General features: G+C 39.9%; 1 protein-coding gene across 1 annotated transcript; it reads left to right on the top strand.

Annotated features, from left to right (window-relative positions):
• Positions 1 to 3,202: 3,202 nt before the first annotated feature.
• Positions 3,203 to 11,987, top strand: LOC121857489 (TBC1 domain family member 23-like). The gene is made up of 15 exons (XM_042353569.1): positions 3,203 to 3,267; positions 3,935 to 4,034; positions 4,429 to 4,543; positions 4,696 to 4,900; positions 5,084 to 5,207; positions 5,560 to 5,684; positions 6,260 to 6,410; positions 7,044 to 7,208; positions 7,741 to 7,827; positions 8,057 to 8,270; positions 8,851 to 9,047; positions 9,616 to 9,766; positions 10,026 to 10,143; positions 10,338 to 10,535; positions 10,746 to 11,987. Exons 1-15 carry the CDS (start codon positions 3,239 to 3,241, stop codon positions 10,825 to 10,827), a joined length of 2,061 nt encoding a protein of 686 aa, XP_042209503.1. The 5' UTR covers positions 3,203 to 3,238; the 3' UTR covers positions 10,828 to 11,987.
• Positions 11,988 to 15,131: the final 3,144 nt, after the last annotated feature.

Genomic DNA, 15,131 nt, shown 5'->3' with positions numbered 1-15,131 from the left:
TTCACACACACATGTACAGGTGTCTTATGGTTCACACACACATGTGAGTGTCTCATAGTTTCACACACACACACACATGTGCAGGGTGTCTATAGTTCCACACACACATGTACAGGTGTCTTATAAATCACACACACCATGCAGGGTGTCTCATGTTCCACACACACACATGTACAGGTGTCTTATAGTTCTTTACACATGTACAGGGCATCTTCCTAGATTCTGCACACACACATGTACAGGGGGTGTCTTTATAGTTCACACACACACATGTGGGTGTCTCATAGTTCACACACACATGTGCAGGTGTCTTATAGTTCACACACACACACATGTACAGGTGTCTTATAGTTCCACACACATGTGGGGTCTTGGTTCACACACACATGTACAGGTGTCTCATAGTTCCACACACACACACACACATACACAGGGTGTCTTATAGTTCTTACACACATGTGGGTGTCTTATAGTTCCACACATGTACAGGTGTCTCATGAGTTCCACACACACATGGCTGGGTGTCTCATAGTTCACACACACACACATGCAGGTGTCTTATAAGTTCCACACACGTAACACAGGTGTCTGCAGAACACACACACATGCAGTGTCTTATGGTTCCACACACACACATGTGGGGTGTCTCATAGTTCACCCACACACACATGTACAGGGGTGTGTCTGTAGTTCCCCACACATGTGCAGGGTGTCTTATAGTTCACACACACACACATGTACAGGGTGTGCCTGGTTCCACACACACACATGTAGGGTGTCTCATGGATTCCACACACACATGTACAGGGTGTCTTATGGTTCTTTACACACATGTACAGGGTGTCTCATAGTTCACACACACACACACATGTGCAGGGTGTCTTATAGTTCACACACACACACACATGTACAGAAGGTCTTGCTATAGTTCTGCCTTTAGGAGTGTCTCATAAGTTCACACACACACACATGCAGGGTGTCTTATAGTCACACACACACATACTTACAGGGGTGTCTTATGGTTCACACACATGTGCAGGGGTGTCTTATGATTCACACACACACACATGTGGGGTGTCTCATAGTTCCACACACACACATGCAGGGGTGTCTTGTAGTTCCTGCACACATGTGGGGTGTCTTATAGTTTCACACACACACACATGTACAGGTGTCTTATAGTTCCACACACACATGCAGGGTGTCTTATGGTTCCACACATATGTGCAAGGTGTCTCACAGACTCACACACACATGTACAGGGAGTGTCCATAGTTCACACACACATGTGCAGGGTGTCTTATAGTTCCACACACACATGTGCAGGGTGTCTTGGTTCACACACACACATGTACAGGTGTCTTATAGTTCTTACACACATGTGAGGGTGTCTTATAGTTCCACACACATGTGCAGGGTGTCTTATGGTTCACACACACATATGTGCAGGGTGTCTCAGTTCACACACACACCAGCACAGGTGTCTCATCAGTTCACACACACATATTTTTGCAGGGGGTGTCTTATAGTTCACACACACCTTGGGGTATGGTCCACACACACACACGTAACACAGGGGTGTCTTATGGTTCACACACACATGTACAGGGTCTATATAGTTCACACACACATGTACAGGGTGTCTCATGGTTCTGCAGCCACAGGTGTCTTATGGTCCACACACACACACACATGTACAGGGTGTCTTATAGTTCTTTTTTACACACATGTGCAGTTGTCTTATAGTTCACACACACATGTGCAAGGGTGTCTTATAGTTCACACACACATGCAGGGTGTCTTATAGTTCTTGCACATGTGGGGAGTGTCTCTAGTTCACACACACACATGTGCAGGTGTCTTATAGTTCTTTTTACACATGTATTGGTGTCTTATAGTTCACACACACACATGTACAGGTGTCTTATAAGTTCAACTCACACATGCTTGGTGTCTTATGGTTTCACACACACACATGTACAGGTGTCCTAATTCACACACATAGCACACAGGGGTGTCTTATAGTTTCACACACACACATGTAGGGTGTCTCATAGTTCAGCCACACATGTACAGGGTGTGTTATAGTTCACACACATATGCAGGGGTGTCTGCATAGTTCCACACACACATGTGCAGAATTTTACGTGTGTGTGTGTCTTGATTCAACCCCGGGTGTGTTATAGTTCACACACACATGTACAGGGTGTCTTATAGTTCACACACACATGTACAGGGTGTCTCATAGTTCACACACACATGTACAGGGTGTCATATAGTTCACACACACATGTACAGGGTGTCTTATAGTTCACACACACATGTACAGGGTGTTTCATAGTTCAACCACACATGTACAGGGTGTCTCATAAGTCACACACACATGTACAGGGTGTCTTATAGTTCACACACACATGTACAGGGTGTCTCATAAGTCACACATGGGTTTTATTTAGGCTGTAACATTAGTATGGGTATAATTCAAGACTTATTCTCTGGTAGATGAAGGATAAGTGAATATATGGCTACAGTGAAGAAGAGAAACGCACGTGTAAAAAATATTAATTAAAAAATTATATTCAGTTACGACACTCCGAACACTTCGCTCTTACAACACCCTTATTTATAGTCTTTTCTAACATTTAATTCCGATTATATACATCATAAAATATAAAAAACATACGATAAATATACATTATAAGTTTATTTACAATTATTAGGCCAATAAATATGGTTTTTATGGACAAGGTATTGGGTAACTAAGCCAAAGTTAACTCCAAGGGGATGGGACAAGTTGACACTCGGCAGCGCCTGTGTCGCCACCTAGGTATAAACAAGGGAATTATTGACAGTGTTACCAGATACTCTTCCTCATCAAACCCAAGATGTGAATTAAATGTATGAGAAATTGGATTATTTATCGTCGGAAATGCTCGTTTATTTCTTATATATATATTTATAAGTAATAATTATATCTTAAATGAAGATAAATATAACGATTCATAGACCAATAACTATTTAAAATACTATTTATCTTGAAGATAAGATATCCATTATTTTTTTCTTTTCTCGTCAAATAACAGATAATTATACATTATTATCAACGTAGAATATAAAACTAAATAATATCCCAACATTTATGAACTTTATTAAAGGATAAACAGAATCATACAGACGAAAAGAATAAAAAATACCAATATAGGTAAAAGTATTGAGGTGGCAACAGTGTAGATCAGTCATGTCTGTGGAGGATGAAGACAGTACCTGGTGAGTGATTAATGACCTCAATACCTCTTAAATAACACCTTTACTGCTATTAATCAACACTTAATGAACTCCTGAGCCTCATAGTTCATAAAATACTAGATAAATAGCGTCGTTAAGGGGTTAAATAACGGTAAATATGGGTAGTTTTGGTTGGAATGTTAGTTTGGTAAAATGTCAACATTGGATCAGCTGTTTTCACTTATTCTCTTATATTTCCTTTATTTCCTTTATTATCAGGGAGAAAATCATTCATATATACGTCATTTAACACATATGTATACTTGTGTCATCATACATAGGATAATACATGCTATAAACCTTTAAATACCTGTGGTCTTTACACCTTATATACGTCAGCCGGGTCCTGATTGTCACCTGATGGGCTGGAGTATTTAATGGTAGAATTGGTAATATGTTTTTCTGATGGGTTTTGATGTGATTGGTTCAAATCTGACTTTTGTTTTGATCGGAAATCACTCGTTATGGATTTAGCCCCTCCTATCATAATAGTTCTATCAATTGTGTATTCTGAATTCCCTGTACTGATTGGTTGCTCTTTACTGCAATATTACTTATTTAATGTCATAATCTTTAAAGTAGAAACTATTAAACTAACCTTAATCTAACCATAACCTAACCTAACTACGATCTTTAATATGTGTCATAGGTTGTTGGCCCTCGAGTCAGCGTTGCACGAAGGCGTCGATGACCACGAACTCGTCAGCATCACCAGAGGGCGAGTGTTGCCGGAGGAGCATCGAGCGCAGGCAAGTATCGGAGAGGGAAGGAGGTATGAAGTCAGGTGAAGCCCCAACCACCCTTGGTAGACTTAAATAAAACGATGGACAAACCAATTCCTCTGTTAGTCGATAGTTTGGGTATTCTTTTGGAAGGTGAATGTAATAATTGAACGATGAGTCATAATAGTAGTGTTCGTGTGTCTGTCCTTTGATTCCAACTGCGTCTTGGGGAGAAGGCGTGACAAAACGTAAATGAAAAAACAAAATCACGTTCGGAATTGTGCGTCTCACTCATGTAGGGGGGAAAGGGGCAGTGACTAATCATCAGGTAAAATAAACGAGGGTGTCTAATCATCAGGTAAAATAAACTAGGGGTGTTTAATCATCAGGTGACCCACTAAAACACTTCATTTCACCCCAGATATGGTACACGTGTCTCGGTGGCGGGAACAAATTCAGCAACTTTACTCAGTTCGATGAGATATTTGATCTACAGGAGCAGAGTACAGTGAGGCAAGACTGTAGAACCCTAGTAGGTGAGTGTATGATTGACTTGGAGTAATGCACACACACACACACACAGCCTTACAGATTTCAGTGAAGCTAACTTTATTTCCCACCAACTATAAAATTAACCCAACTTTATTTCCCACCAGCTAGAATATTAAGCTGACTTTATTTACCACAGATAAACTTGGTAATGAAGAGGAAGATAAGGTTTCGGTGATATGCGACGTGGAATCCATCTTCACTCATTACTGCAAGTCTCGGCACCTCAAGTACGACCCGACGATGCGATGGGCTGACATTGTCTTACCTCTCCTGGCCGGGAAAATGCCACGAGACCATATTTACATCTGCTTCGAGGAGATTCTTGAGAAATATATCCCGAGGTAAAGTATTTTCCTATATATCCCTATATATTAATCCTCTCAATAACAGACTTGTCAATAGTGGATATTCTCAATAACAGAAACCTCCCAATACTGTACAGGGCTTGTAAGAATTAGTGTGGTATTGGGAGAATTTACTTTATAGTCGGAAATTATAACCTAACCTAACCCCCCCCCCCTCAGGGAATCTGGCATCGGAGGTCCTGTTTATCACCTGCTGAGGCTCCTGCTCCTCTACCACGACCCGGAACTGTCGACTTTTCTCGACTCCCGGAAAATCACCCCAGATCTCTACGCCACGTCTTGGGTAACACAGATACTTTTGTTTGTTGTTGGTTAGATGTGAGTTTTTGTCTTGTGGTTTAATTTTATGAAGATTATGATTTATTATTGGTTTTTTTTTGTAGTGTTAAGTGGCCATGGTCTTTCAGAAAGCAGTTAGTTATTGTTATTATCACCTGAAGATTAACCCCCAATTGTTTACCTGAAATCACCCCCAGTTTAACCACCCTGGAACTACCTTTTGGGGGGGGGGGCTATTGTTCAGGTGATATCTAAAGGCTATAAATCACTAATGACCTCGTTCGCAGCTTTGACTACATCACCGAAGAAAAACAACCACGTCACGCTCTATCCCGTTTGCCATTCTCCGTTTCCAGATGCGGAGTTTGTTTGCCGCAGTGTGTAGTCTGGACTCAACCATGGCCGTGTGGGATATATATTTCCAGGAGAGAGATCCGTTCTTTATTCTGTTCTTGGCTCTTGTGATCCTAGTCAACGCCAGGTTAGTGTTGAGGCCACTGACCATTATGGTTACGAACCTTTGATTATTTCACCTGATTGTTAGATGTCCTATTGTTGACCTGACCTGACCTGACCATGATGGTTATGAACCTTTGATTATTTCACCTGATGATTAAACATCCTATTGTTAACTTAACCTAACCCAATCTAAGCTAACCTAACCTAAACTAATCTATCCAAACCAAACCTAACCTAACCCAGTCTATCCTAATCTGACCTAAGCTATCCTAACCAAACATAACCACAGGAAAGTTTTGCAGAAGAAAAAGTAAAGTTTACTATATTTGAAAATATCTAAAACATTATTAATTTGTATGTAATTTAATTTTTATTTATTTTTTTTAATTCGCTAACACCTTCACTACAGGGACGACACTTTTAATATTAACAGCAGATGATTTTATTCAGCTCAGAGGTGACCCCATACACCAGGTGTTAGTAGACTATCACCACTAACACCTTCACTACAGGGACGACACTTTTAATATTAACAACAGATGATTTTATTCAGCTCAGAGGTGACCCCATACAGCTAACCTTTAATCTATTTCTCAGGGAACAAGTTTTAGAAATGAAGAGCAAACCGCAAAACAACATCATTGAGACCTTAAGTGGAATCCCATCTGGCCTGAGTGTCGACGACGTCTCGGACTTCTGCTCCCTGGCCAGATACTACGTCGTCAAAACACCTGCCACTTTCAGAAAGGTGTGCAGGGGCATTGTGGGTGATGACGATGCCTTACTCTAGTGTGAGCCTTGGCTATGTACAGCACTATGCAACAGACGAAGTTTACCGCCAACTCTCTGCACCACAGCATTGAATCCAAATAATCTCAAACCTAAAAAAAATCCCTTCAGTCTCCATAAAGTCCATTAGATTAAGTTATCTCATCTATAATGGACTATAACCTCTATAACCTGGCTTGTATAATTATTTCCAGATATATAGACACATATCTTTTCTTCTCACGTAGGTACTGTATTGCACGCTTAATGCCACATGTGCTTCTGTTGACAGTTTGGTGATTGTGTGTTAAACTGTCAACAAGAAGAGTTTAAAAGTGCTTGCTGGTGATTTCTGCATGGTTAGGTTAGGTTAGGTGGGTTTGAGAAGGAGAGAGTGTGTTTGTGTGTGAGAAAGAGTGTTTACATCTGTATTTTCATTTAAACGATGTAAAAGTCATAATAATATTCATTCATTGTATTAAAATAGCTCCTAGTAGTGTGTTAATATGTCAAGGGTATACAGTCATTGTATTTCAGTAACTCATGGTGGATATATTCATACAATACACCACCACGGCTTTTGAAGTATCCCGTATTTATTACCCCCAAACAGGACTTCTCGACGGTGATCTTCGGCTCGGTGTACATGGGTCACGGGGACATGTGTAATAGGGTAGGCGACCTCCCTCTCTCCCAGTCTCTGTGTCTACCCGTCTCGGCCGAGGAAATCATCGACACCTGCGATATGCTTCAGGCCCCACCAGAGGATATTGAGCAGGTCGGTCCTGATGCGTAGTTTGGTAGTTATTGGCAAATTGTTCGGGGTCTTAGGTTAGTTTAAAATAGATTAGAATTGGTCTGGGTAGATTAGGTTAAGTTGCATTTGGTTTGGTTAAGGAAGGTGAGGTTTCGTTTATTTTTGTTAGGTTAAAGTTAGATTAAGTAATGTTGATTTAGGCTAGGTTAGGGTTGTTAATCTTCCCATGAAAATAAACTAGGGGGTTAATCTTCATGTGACCTGACTTAATCTTTTAAATGTGTACTTATGTGTATTAATTATTGGTTCATTGTTCATCCAACCAATCAGAAAATCAGTCAACCAATCAGTGTTTCTATAAGCCATTTCATAGTTTTTTGTCGACCAATCAATTCGTTTTATGTGTATCAATTCTAGGTTCAGTATTCAGTCAACCAATGAGGAAACTAACCAACCAACCAACCATTGAACCAATCAGGAAATCTGTCAACTAATCAGGAAATCAGCCAACCAATCAGCCAATCAGTGTTTCTGTAAGGCATTATCATTCCAGGTGCGGTTCTTCCTCATCGACTGCCGCCCCTCTGACCAATACAACGCCGGCCACCTCCCAAATGCCTTCCACCTCGACTCTAGCCTGGTACGCCGCCCTGTGTATGGTTACGTCGGGTGGGGTGGGGTGGGTGCTTACAGGAATGATAAGGGGTTGAAACGTGTTATAATGTTGTTTTATACGGTTTATTGCCTGTTTATGTTCTTATGCTCTGTTTATCATTGCTTTTGTTTACAGTTTGTGTTTGTTTACAGTTTTTCTCTGTTTACACTTATCATTGTTTGTTTACAGTACACATTTATTTGTTTATCTACAGATGCTTCAACACCAGGCCCTATTCCAAACTGCCGTCCAGGGTCTGTTTATGGCACAGCGTCAGGCCGTAGCGTCGGAGACCCCAGGCTGCGGGCAACACCTCTGTTTCGTGGGGTCGGGCCGTGAGCAGGAGGACCAGTACGTACACATGGTCGTTGCGTCGTTCCTTCAGCACAACACTCAGTACGTCAGCCTGGCCAAGGGCGGTTACCATGGTGAGTGTCTGGTGGTGGTCGAGTCTTATCATTTAGGGTTAGGGTAATTTAATGTTATCCACTCCAGTGCTAACCTAACCTAACTTAACTTAATTCAACCTTAACTTATCCTTGATTTAACTTAACTTAAACTAAACTAACCTAAGCTACTCTAATGCTAACCTAATCTAACCTAACCTAATCTAATCTAACACGACAGTCAGCTCTTGTTTCATATTCGTCAGTTATTACACTTTTCTATTAAGTTCCTCCTATTAACAACATCCACATCCTATTATCTGTCCTTTATAAAAAAAATACTAGTTAAATAATGATAAAACTAGATTATAGATGATTAGTTTATGTATTTGAGATAGATTATAGTACAGTACATAATTATAGTCACTTAATCATTAAGGTCTAGCCATTGTTAGTGCAGGATTAGACCGTGAAAACTACCATGATTGGTAGTTAGGTTCACACTGGATAACACCCTACTCATGTGTGTCTCAGGCCAGGACATGATCCCAGGACAATACTGAGAGGTACAGTACTCAACACCCTTCTCATTACACTGTACTAAAAACTCGTTACATTGCAGCCATACACGACCTGCTGGTACACAACATCAACGAAAGCCTCGCCGACCACGACTCCAAGCAGTGTCTCGTTTGCGCCCCGGACAACCAATCACATTCCTCCGAGCCCGCTGACCAGGAGGACTTCACAGCGGTTCCCAAACCTCAGCCGTCGCTCATGAATCGATTTTCGTCGCTATCGTCCGTGTTTAAGATGAGGGTGAGGTGTTTTGTGTGTTTGTGTGTGTATGGTAGGGTTTTTTTCCTATATAATGGCTGAACTTTTCAACACCACTGTCAATTGAATCTTGACTCTCTCAGCTATAAACATGTATACATATCTCTCAGTAATACATATATCTTACATGTATACATATATCTTACAGTAATACACAAGCTTTCATTATTTTAAACATTCTAATACGACATGAGATTTCTTCACTCTGAAACAAATGACAGAGAAAACTTGTGTCTTATAAGGGGGAACTCAAGAAATTTATTGTCTTCAGGTTTTATGGGATATTGAGTATAATGTGAATTGTCTGGGTGTACTTTGATTAACATGTATGACTGCTACCATCACTACCACAATCCCCTACTACCACAACTACCACAATCTCTTTCTACCACCACTACCACAGTATCCCGTCAATCTCCTATTACCATTGCTACTACTACAACCATCTCCTTTAATCTCCTACCACCACTACCACAATCACCATCACAGTCTCCTACCACCACTACCACAATCTCCTATAATCACCACCATATCTGTCTCACATTTCCAGTCAGCCGAGATGAAGGAGAAACTGGTCGAGTACATCACGAACCCCAATGGTGAAGGCTTGACCATCGACCGCCACGTGAGCGCGCTGGACCGAGGGAGACCCTATCGTAACCTGGGAGACGTGTTTGGCTTCGGTGACGATGACGGTGAAAGTACGTATAGACCGGGTTACTGTAAACATGACCCCAGGACGTCTGTGTACGCTGGGCGGTGAATTTTCCGATCTACGGCATCAGTAGGAATCAAAACTCATAAACTGGATAATAAAAATGGACTTAGAACGTCACATAACATCACATAATGTCACAACTTTGTACCAGCAATGACCAATTCGGCATCTCATTTGACGTTTGTTTACCATTTGTCGATAATAATTCAGTTTCTCATTTGACCTCTGTTTACCTTTCATAGATAATGAAGAGAACGAGAGGCTGGAGGTAGTGAAGATCTCGCAGTGGCTCAAGAAACCGGACTTTATATCGTCGTTCACCTGTAACCAAGTGAAAGAGAATGGTTATATGTATAAATGGTGAGTTTGATCAATAGGGGATTGGGTGGGTGGGTGTGCAAAATTTAGTTAACAACATAATGAAAAATTTAAACAAAAATAATTAAATTTATCCACAAAAAATTACCTCTAAAAGCACAACAAATATTAACAAATAAAATAATAGTAAAAAAAGGTTAAAAAATCAATAAATTTCAATTATTTTTACCCCTCAGTCATCTGTTGCTTATGGAGACACTGCTGTTTATCGTACGTGAGTCGGAGAACAAGGACGGAGAAGGGCATGTGACGGCACGGAGAACTCTGGCCTCCATCGTCAAGATAACCTCTAAGAAGAGACACCCGGATCTCATCACCTTTAAGTACGGCACTACGTCACCAGAGGGCGAGGTCACCATATCCGACATGGACAGGCAAGTTGATGGTGCACAGGTGATGTTAGTTATGGTGGAGAGATGTTAGTTGATGGTGCACAGGTGATGTTAGTTATGGTGGAGAGATGTTAGTTGATGGTGCACAGGTGATGTTAGTGTCAATTATGATATCAATGCCACTTATGGTGTCAATCACTTTCAGGACAGTGATACCAACCATATAACACCATCTTGTTCACATCCTTCCAGGTTCCTCATCCCAAAGGCGAGCGAGGCAACGAAGGTCATAAAGGAGCAGATCATGAAGCAAATGGAAGCCGCCAAGACATAGTGGTGCGCCGGAGATGTGCGGTGAAGGAGGACTAGAGAGTGTGGGTGTATGTGTGTGTGTGTGCGTCTCCGAGGGGTTGGCTGATTCGAGGCCGACCTGAGCCAGAACGTGTTGTAGTATACCAGGAGATTGTTATGGTCTGTGAAAAAGTTATAGTGTTATTTTTGGCATGTCAGGAGTACCATAGTGTGATTTTTGATATGTCAGGAGTACCATAGTGTTATTTTTGGCATGTCAGGAGTACCATAGTGTGATTTATGATATGTCAGGAGTACCATAGTGTTATTTATGATGTCAGGAGTACCATAGTGTTATTTTTGGCATGTCAGGAGTACCATAGTGTGATTTATGATATGTCAGGAGTACCATAGTGTTATTTATGATGTCAGGAGTACCATAGTGTTATTTTTGGCATAACAAGAATAGATTTGGGGTGATTAGTCAAGTGTGTCCCCCCCCCAGAGAATACTAACAGCCCCTAACTGCTCTAAACTAACTCATCAGGGTTGTGTTTCGCTCCTAATTGACCCCAGTTTAAGTACTCATCCCTAATAGGGGCCCAGCCTCTATTAGTATTACGGTTGTGGCCTGATAGTTTCCAAATCTTGTGGTGTAGGTTAGTTTTTTGGAGAGAGGGGGGAGGGGGGGGGGAGCTGTTAGGATTCCTGGGGGCCATTTGACGTTGTGCTCGTCTCAGAGAAAGTGTCTACGTGAGAGATGGGACCCTAGAGGTGGTGTTTAGACCCACGTGAGGTGTATGTGGTCTTTTGTACATAGATATGATATAGATTTTTGCCTTCTCTTTCCAATGATCATTTCACTAAAGGTGTTTTTGTTCATCTATGTCCAGATTCTGTCCAAATGTTTGTATGATAGTCATTTGTGTATATACGATGATGCCATATTACCCCGAATTTGTGCTTCCTGGACGTTGTGATTGGATGAATGTTTCCCCCTACTTCTAACAAGCCTTCAGACCTAACCTAACCCCTAACAATTGAAGCTTAAGTTGTATGTGTAACGATCCTATGGGTTAGGTTAGGTTAGGTTAGGTTGAAGGTGTATTAAGAGTAGGGGGATTTATTTCACTTCTAATACTTGATAATTTTTGAAGGGAAAATGAAAAATTGTTGATTGTGTAATTTTGATTATTGTATTACCCCCCACACCCCCTGGACTTGTTCTATACCAGTGGTCGAGTCGAGACTGAGAACAGAGACGATTTTTTTTGTAATTTTAGCCTTTAATTATCACCTGAACTTTAGCTTTCCCTCCTTACCAACAAGATTGTAATTTTAGGCTGGTTAGGTTAGGTTGGGAGGGGAGTTAAACTTCAGGTGAGCACTTGGGGGTTAATCTTCAGGTGAGCACTTGGGGGTTAATCCTCAGGTGAGCACTTGGGGGTTAATCTTCAGGTGAGCACTTGGGGGTTAATCCTCAGGTGAGCACTGGGGTTAATCCTCAGGTGAGCACTTGGGGGTTAATCCTCAGGTGAGCACTTGGGGGTTAATCTACAGGTGAGCACTTGGGGGTTAATCTACAGGTGAGCACTTGGGGGTTAATCCTCAGGTGAGCACTTGGGGGGTTAATCCTCAGGTGAGCACTTGGGGGAGCTAATCTTCAGGTGAACACTAAGGGGAGTTAATCCTCAGGTGATAAATAAAGTTCAGAATTACAAAAACTCTCAATTCTGATCTGATAGTCAACTACACCATACTGTACTACTACTAAACCATTTGTGTGTTAAGCTGAAGACTTGATTATCCAAGGGAAGTGAGAACAGACATACAGATATTAAGCCTTGTCTAATACTGTACAGATTAATTTATTTTTAAAGCCAAATGAATTGTTCCTTCATTGGCTGCCATGAGGAAGTCTTCTCTTGTTTAATGGAAACAATTGACTGGTGTTTTCAAAGCAATTAAACCTGAATTACCAGATGTTATTATAATTTGTTTATTATTATCCTTAAACTGGCCTCTGTGTGTGTGGAAAAATCACTATCATGGCCCTCAAGTGGTCCTTATAAGCAGTAAATACTATACACAAGTGGTCGGTATAAGCAGGTGACACTATACAGAAATGGTCCTTATAAGCAGTAAATACTATACACAAGTGGTCGGTATAAGCAGGTAACACTATACAGAAATGGTCCTTATAAGCAGTAAATACTATACACAAGTGGTCGGTATAAGCAGGTAACACTATACAGAAATGGTCCTTATAAGCAGTAAATACTATACACAAGTGGTCGGTATAAGCAGGTAACACTGTACAGAAATGGTCCTTATAAGCAGCAAATACTATATACAAATGTGGTCGGTATAAGCAGGTAACACTATACAGAAATGGTCCTTATAAGCAGCAAATACTATACACAAGTGGTCGGTATAAGCAGGTAACACTATACAGAAATGGTCCTTATAAGCAGTAAATACTATACACAAATGTGGTCGGTGTAATTAATAAACATTGTACCAAGAGACAGACAGTTGTTTTCGCTGTTTAGAAATTTTGGGCGGAGATGCGACGACTCTCATCTTGACAACGTAACTGAGAATAATATCCAACAGGAAAACATAAATGAGGGTGTTGTGCTGACTGATTGTTTTCTTCTCCTATTGGCTGTAATTTGGTGTATTTACATTTTAGTCCACCAATCACAGTAAAGGATTTTTTTTACTTGAAGACCATAAAATAATGCGGACGTTTTCCTTTATTTAACATTAAAACAGTAAAGACTAACTCTAAAATAATTGAAAACCTTTGTATTCAATGTTTTTTCTTATTAATATGGTCTATTTATTTATCTGGAAAAAATATAGATGTATGTGGAACGGCACCCACACACACGACCAAGCTTCTTGTAGTGTAAATCATATGAGAAAAATAATAAGCAACAGCAGAACATAAGTCGGGGTGTTGTGCTGACTGACTGCCCTCTTCTCCCATTGGCTGGAATTTGGTGTGTTGACATTTTGGTCCACCAATCACCGTTAAGTAAAGGATAGGATATTAAATTCGAGAACGCAAAGGAAATGGCCCACTATCCCTTGACTTAAATTTACGACAATAATGATGAAATCAACTTGAAGCTCCAAGCGATGTTTCATATTATTCAAGGATCATAATGGAGATAAATAGCTTTTTTCTGTGTGATTTTATCAAGAATTAAACTAAGAATTAACTAAAGACTAAATGAAAACCTTTTTATTTTACGTTTTTCTAAATATACTTCGTACATTATTTATCTGGAAATTTTCATTTATTTTATTTTAGTACAAAAGTGTGCCGGTCGCGCGCCATGACTGTATAAATTGTAAGTCAACCTGCGCCATTTGTCAGTAAAATCAGAGGAGAAAACGAAAATCAACAGCAGAACATAAGTCGGGGTGTTGTGCTGACTGACTGCCCTCTTCTCCCATTGGCTGGAATTTGGTGTGTTAACATTTTAGTCCACCAATCACAGTTAAGTAAAGGATCGGATATTAAATTCGAGAACGCAAAAGAAATGGCCCTTTATCCCTTGACTTAAATTTATGACAATAGTGATGAAATTAACTTACGAAGCTCCAAGCGACGATTCATTATGTTTAAAGTATTATAAATGAGATAAAACTTTTATTATTCATTAACTGGTTATGTTAAAAGCCGTTATCATTCAGTAATGGCTTATATCAGTTCCTCGACATCACGAAGACACAAGGCGACATGGCCGGGGTGTTAGGTTATAAAAATCATGTATTCTGATATATAATCTTTTTGATTAATAAAAATGTATTTCCTCCACCATTTTTAGGATATTATCAATGAAATAAAGTATTTTTATTTAGTAAGAAGTTTTCTGACTTGGCTTCTTAATGCAGACACCTGTTGTTGAATATTACATAATGACGTGATTAACCTTTCGTGAATCTTAACTTAATTTGTTATTTATTTTTATTATATTTATCACATAATTAACAGCAGAAATTATATTATTAAATGTGAGTAATTTATCCCCAACACCAAAGTTTGATTTATTGCCAAAGTTTACATATTTTGCTGTGAAGTAAATGAACCAGTTTATTCATTTAAAAACTATAACAATTGTATACCGGACAGTGATACCTCCATATAGCGGACTTATCCATATATTCCGTTAAATGGAGGTGTTACATCAAAAGTCCCCTCGATATAACGGAATTTCTTCGCCATATCGTCGTTAATAGAGATTTTACAGCTATGTCATGTCTTACTAAATAAAATATAGATAGAAGGATAAGAATAAAGAAATATAGATTTTTAATTATTAATGGAATATT

Source organism: Homarus americanus, unplaced genomic scaffold, assembly GCF_018991925.1.
Source record: "Homarus americanus isolate GMGI-L3 unplaced genomic scaffold, GMGI_Hamer_2.0 scaffold19065, whole genome shotgun sequence".
NCBI lineage: Eukaryota > Metazoa > Arthropoda > Malacostraca > Decapoda > Nephropidae > Homarus > Homarus americanus.
The sequence above is the reverse complement of the archived record's forward strand: the minus strand, read 5'-3'. Positions and strand labels throughout refer to the sequence as shown.

Coding starts and splice junctions, on each gene's coding strand:
- LOC121857489 (XM_042353569.1), top strand. CDS start 3,239: ATGTCTGTGGAGGATGAAGACAGTACCTG. Junction 4,035..4,428: donor CGGAGGAGCATCGAGCGCAG/GCAAGTATCGGA, acceptor ATTTCACCCCAG/ATATGGTACACGTGTCTCGG. Junction 10,536..10,745: donor ACCATATCCGACATGGACAG/GCAAGTTGATGG, acceptor ACATCCTTCCAG/GTTCCTCATCCCAAAGGCGA.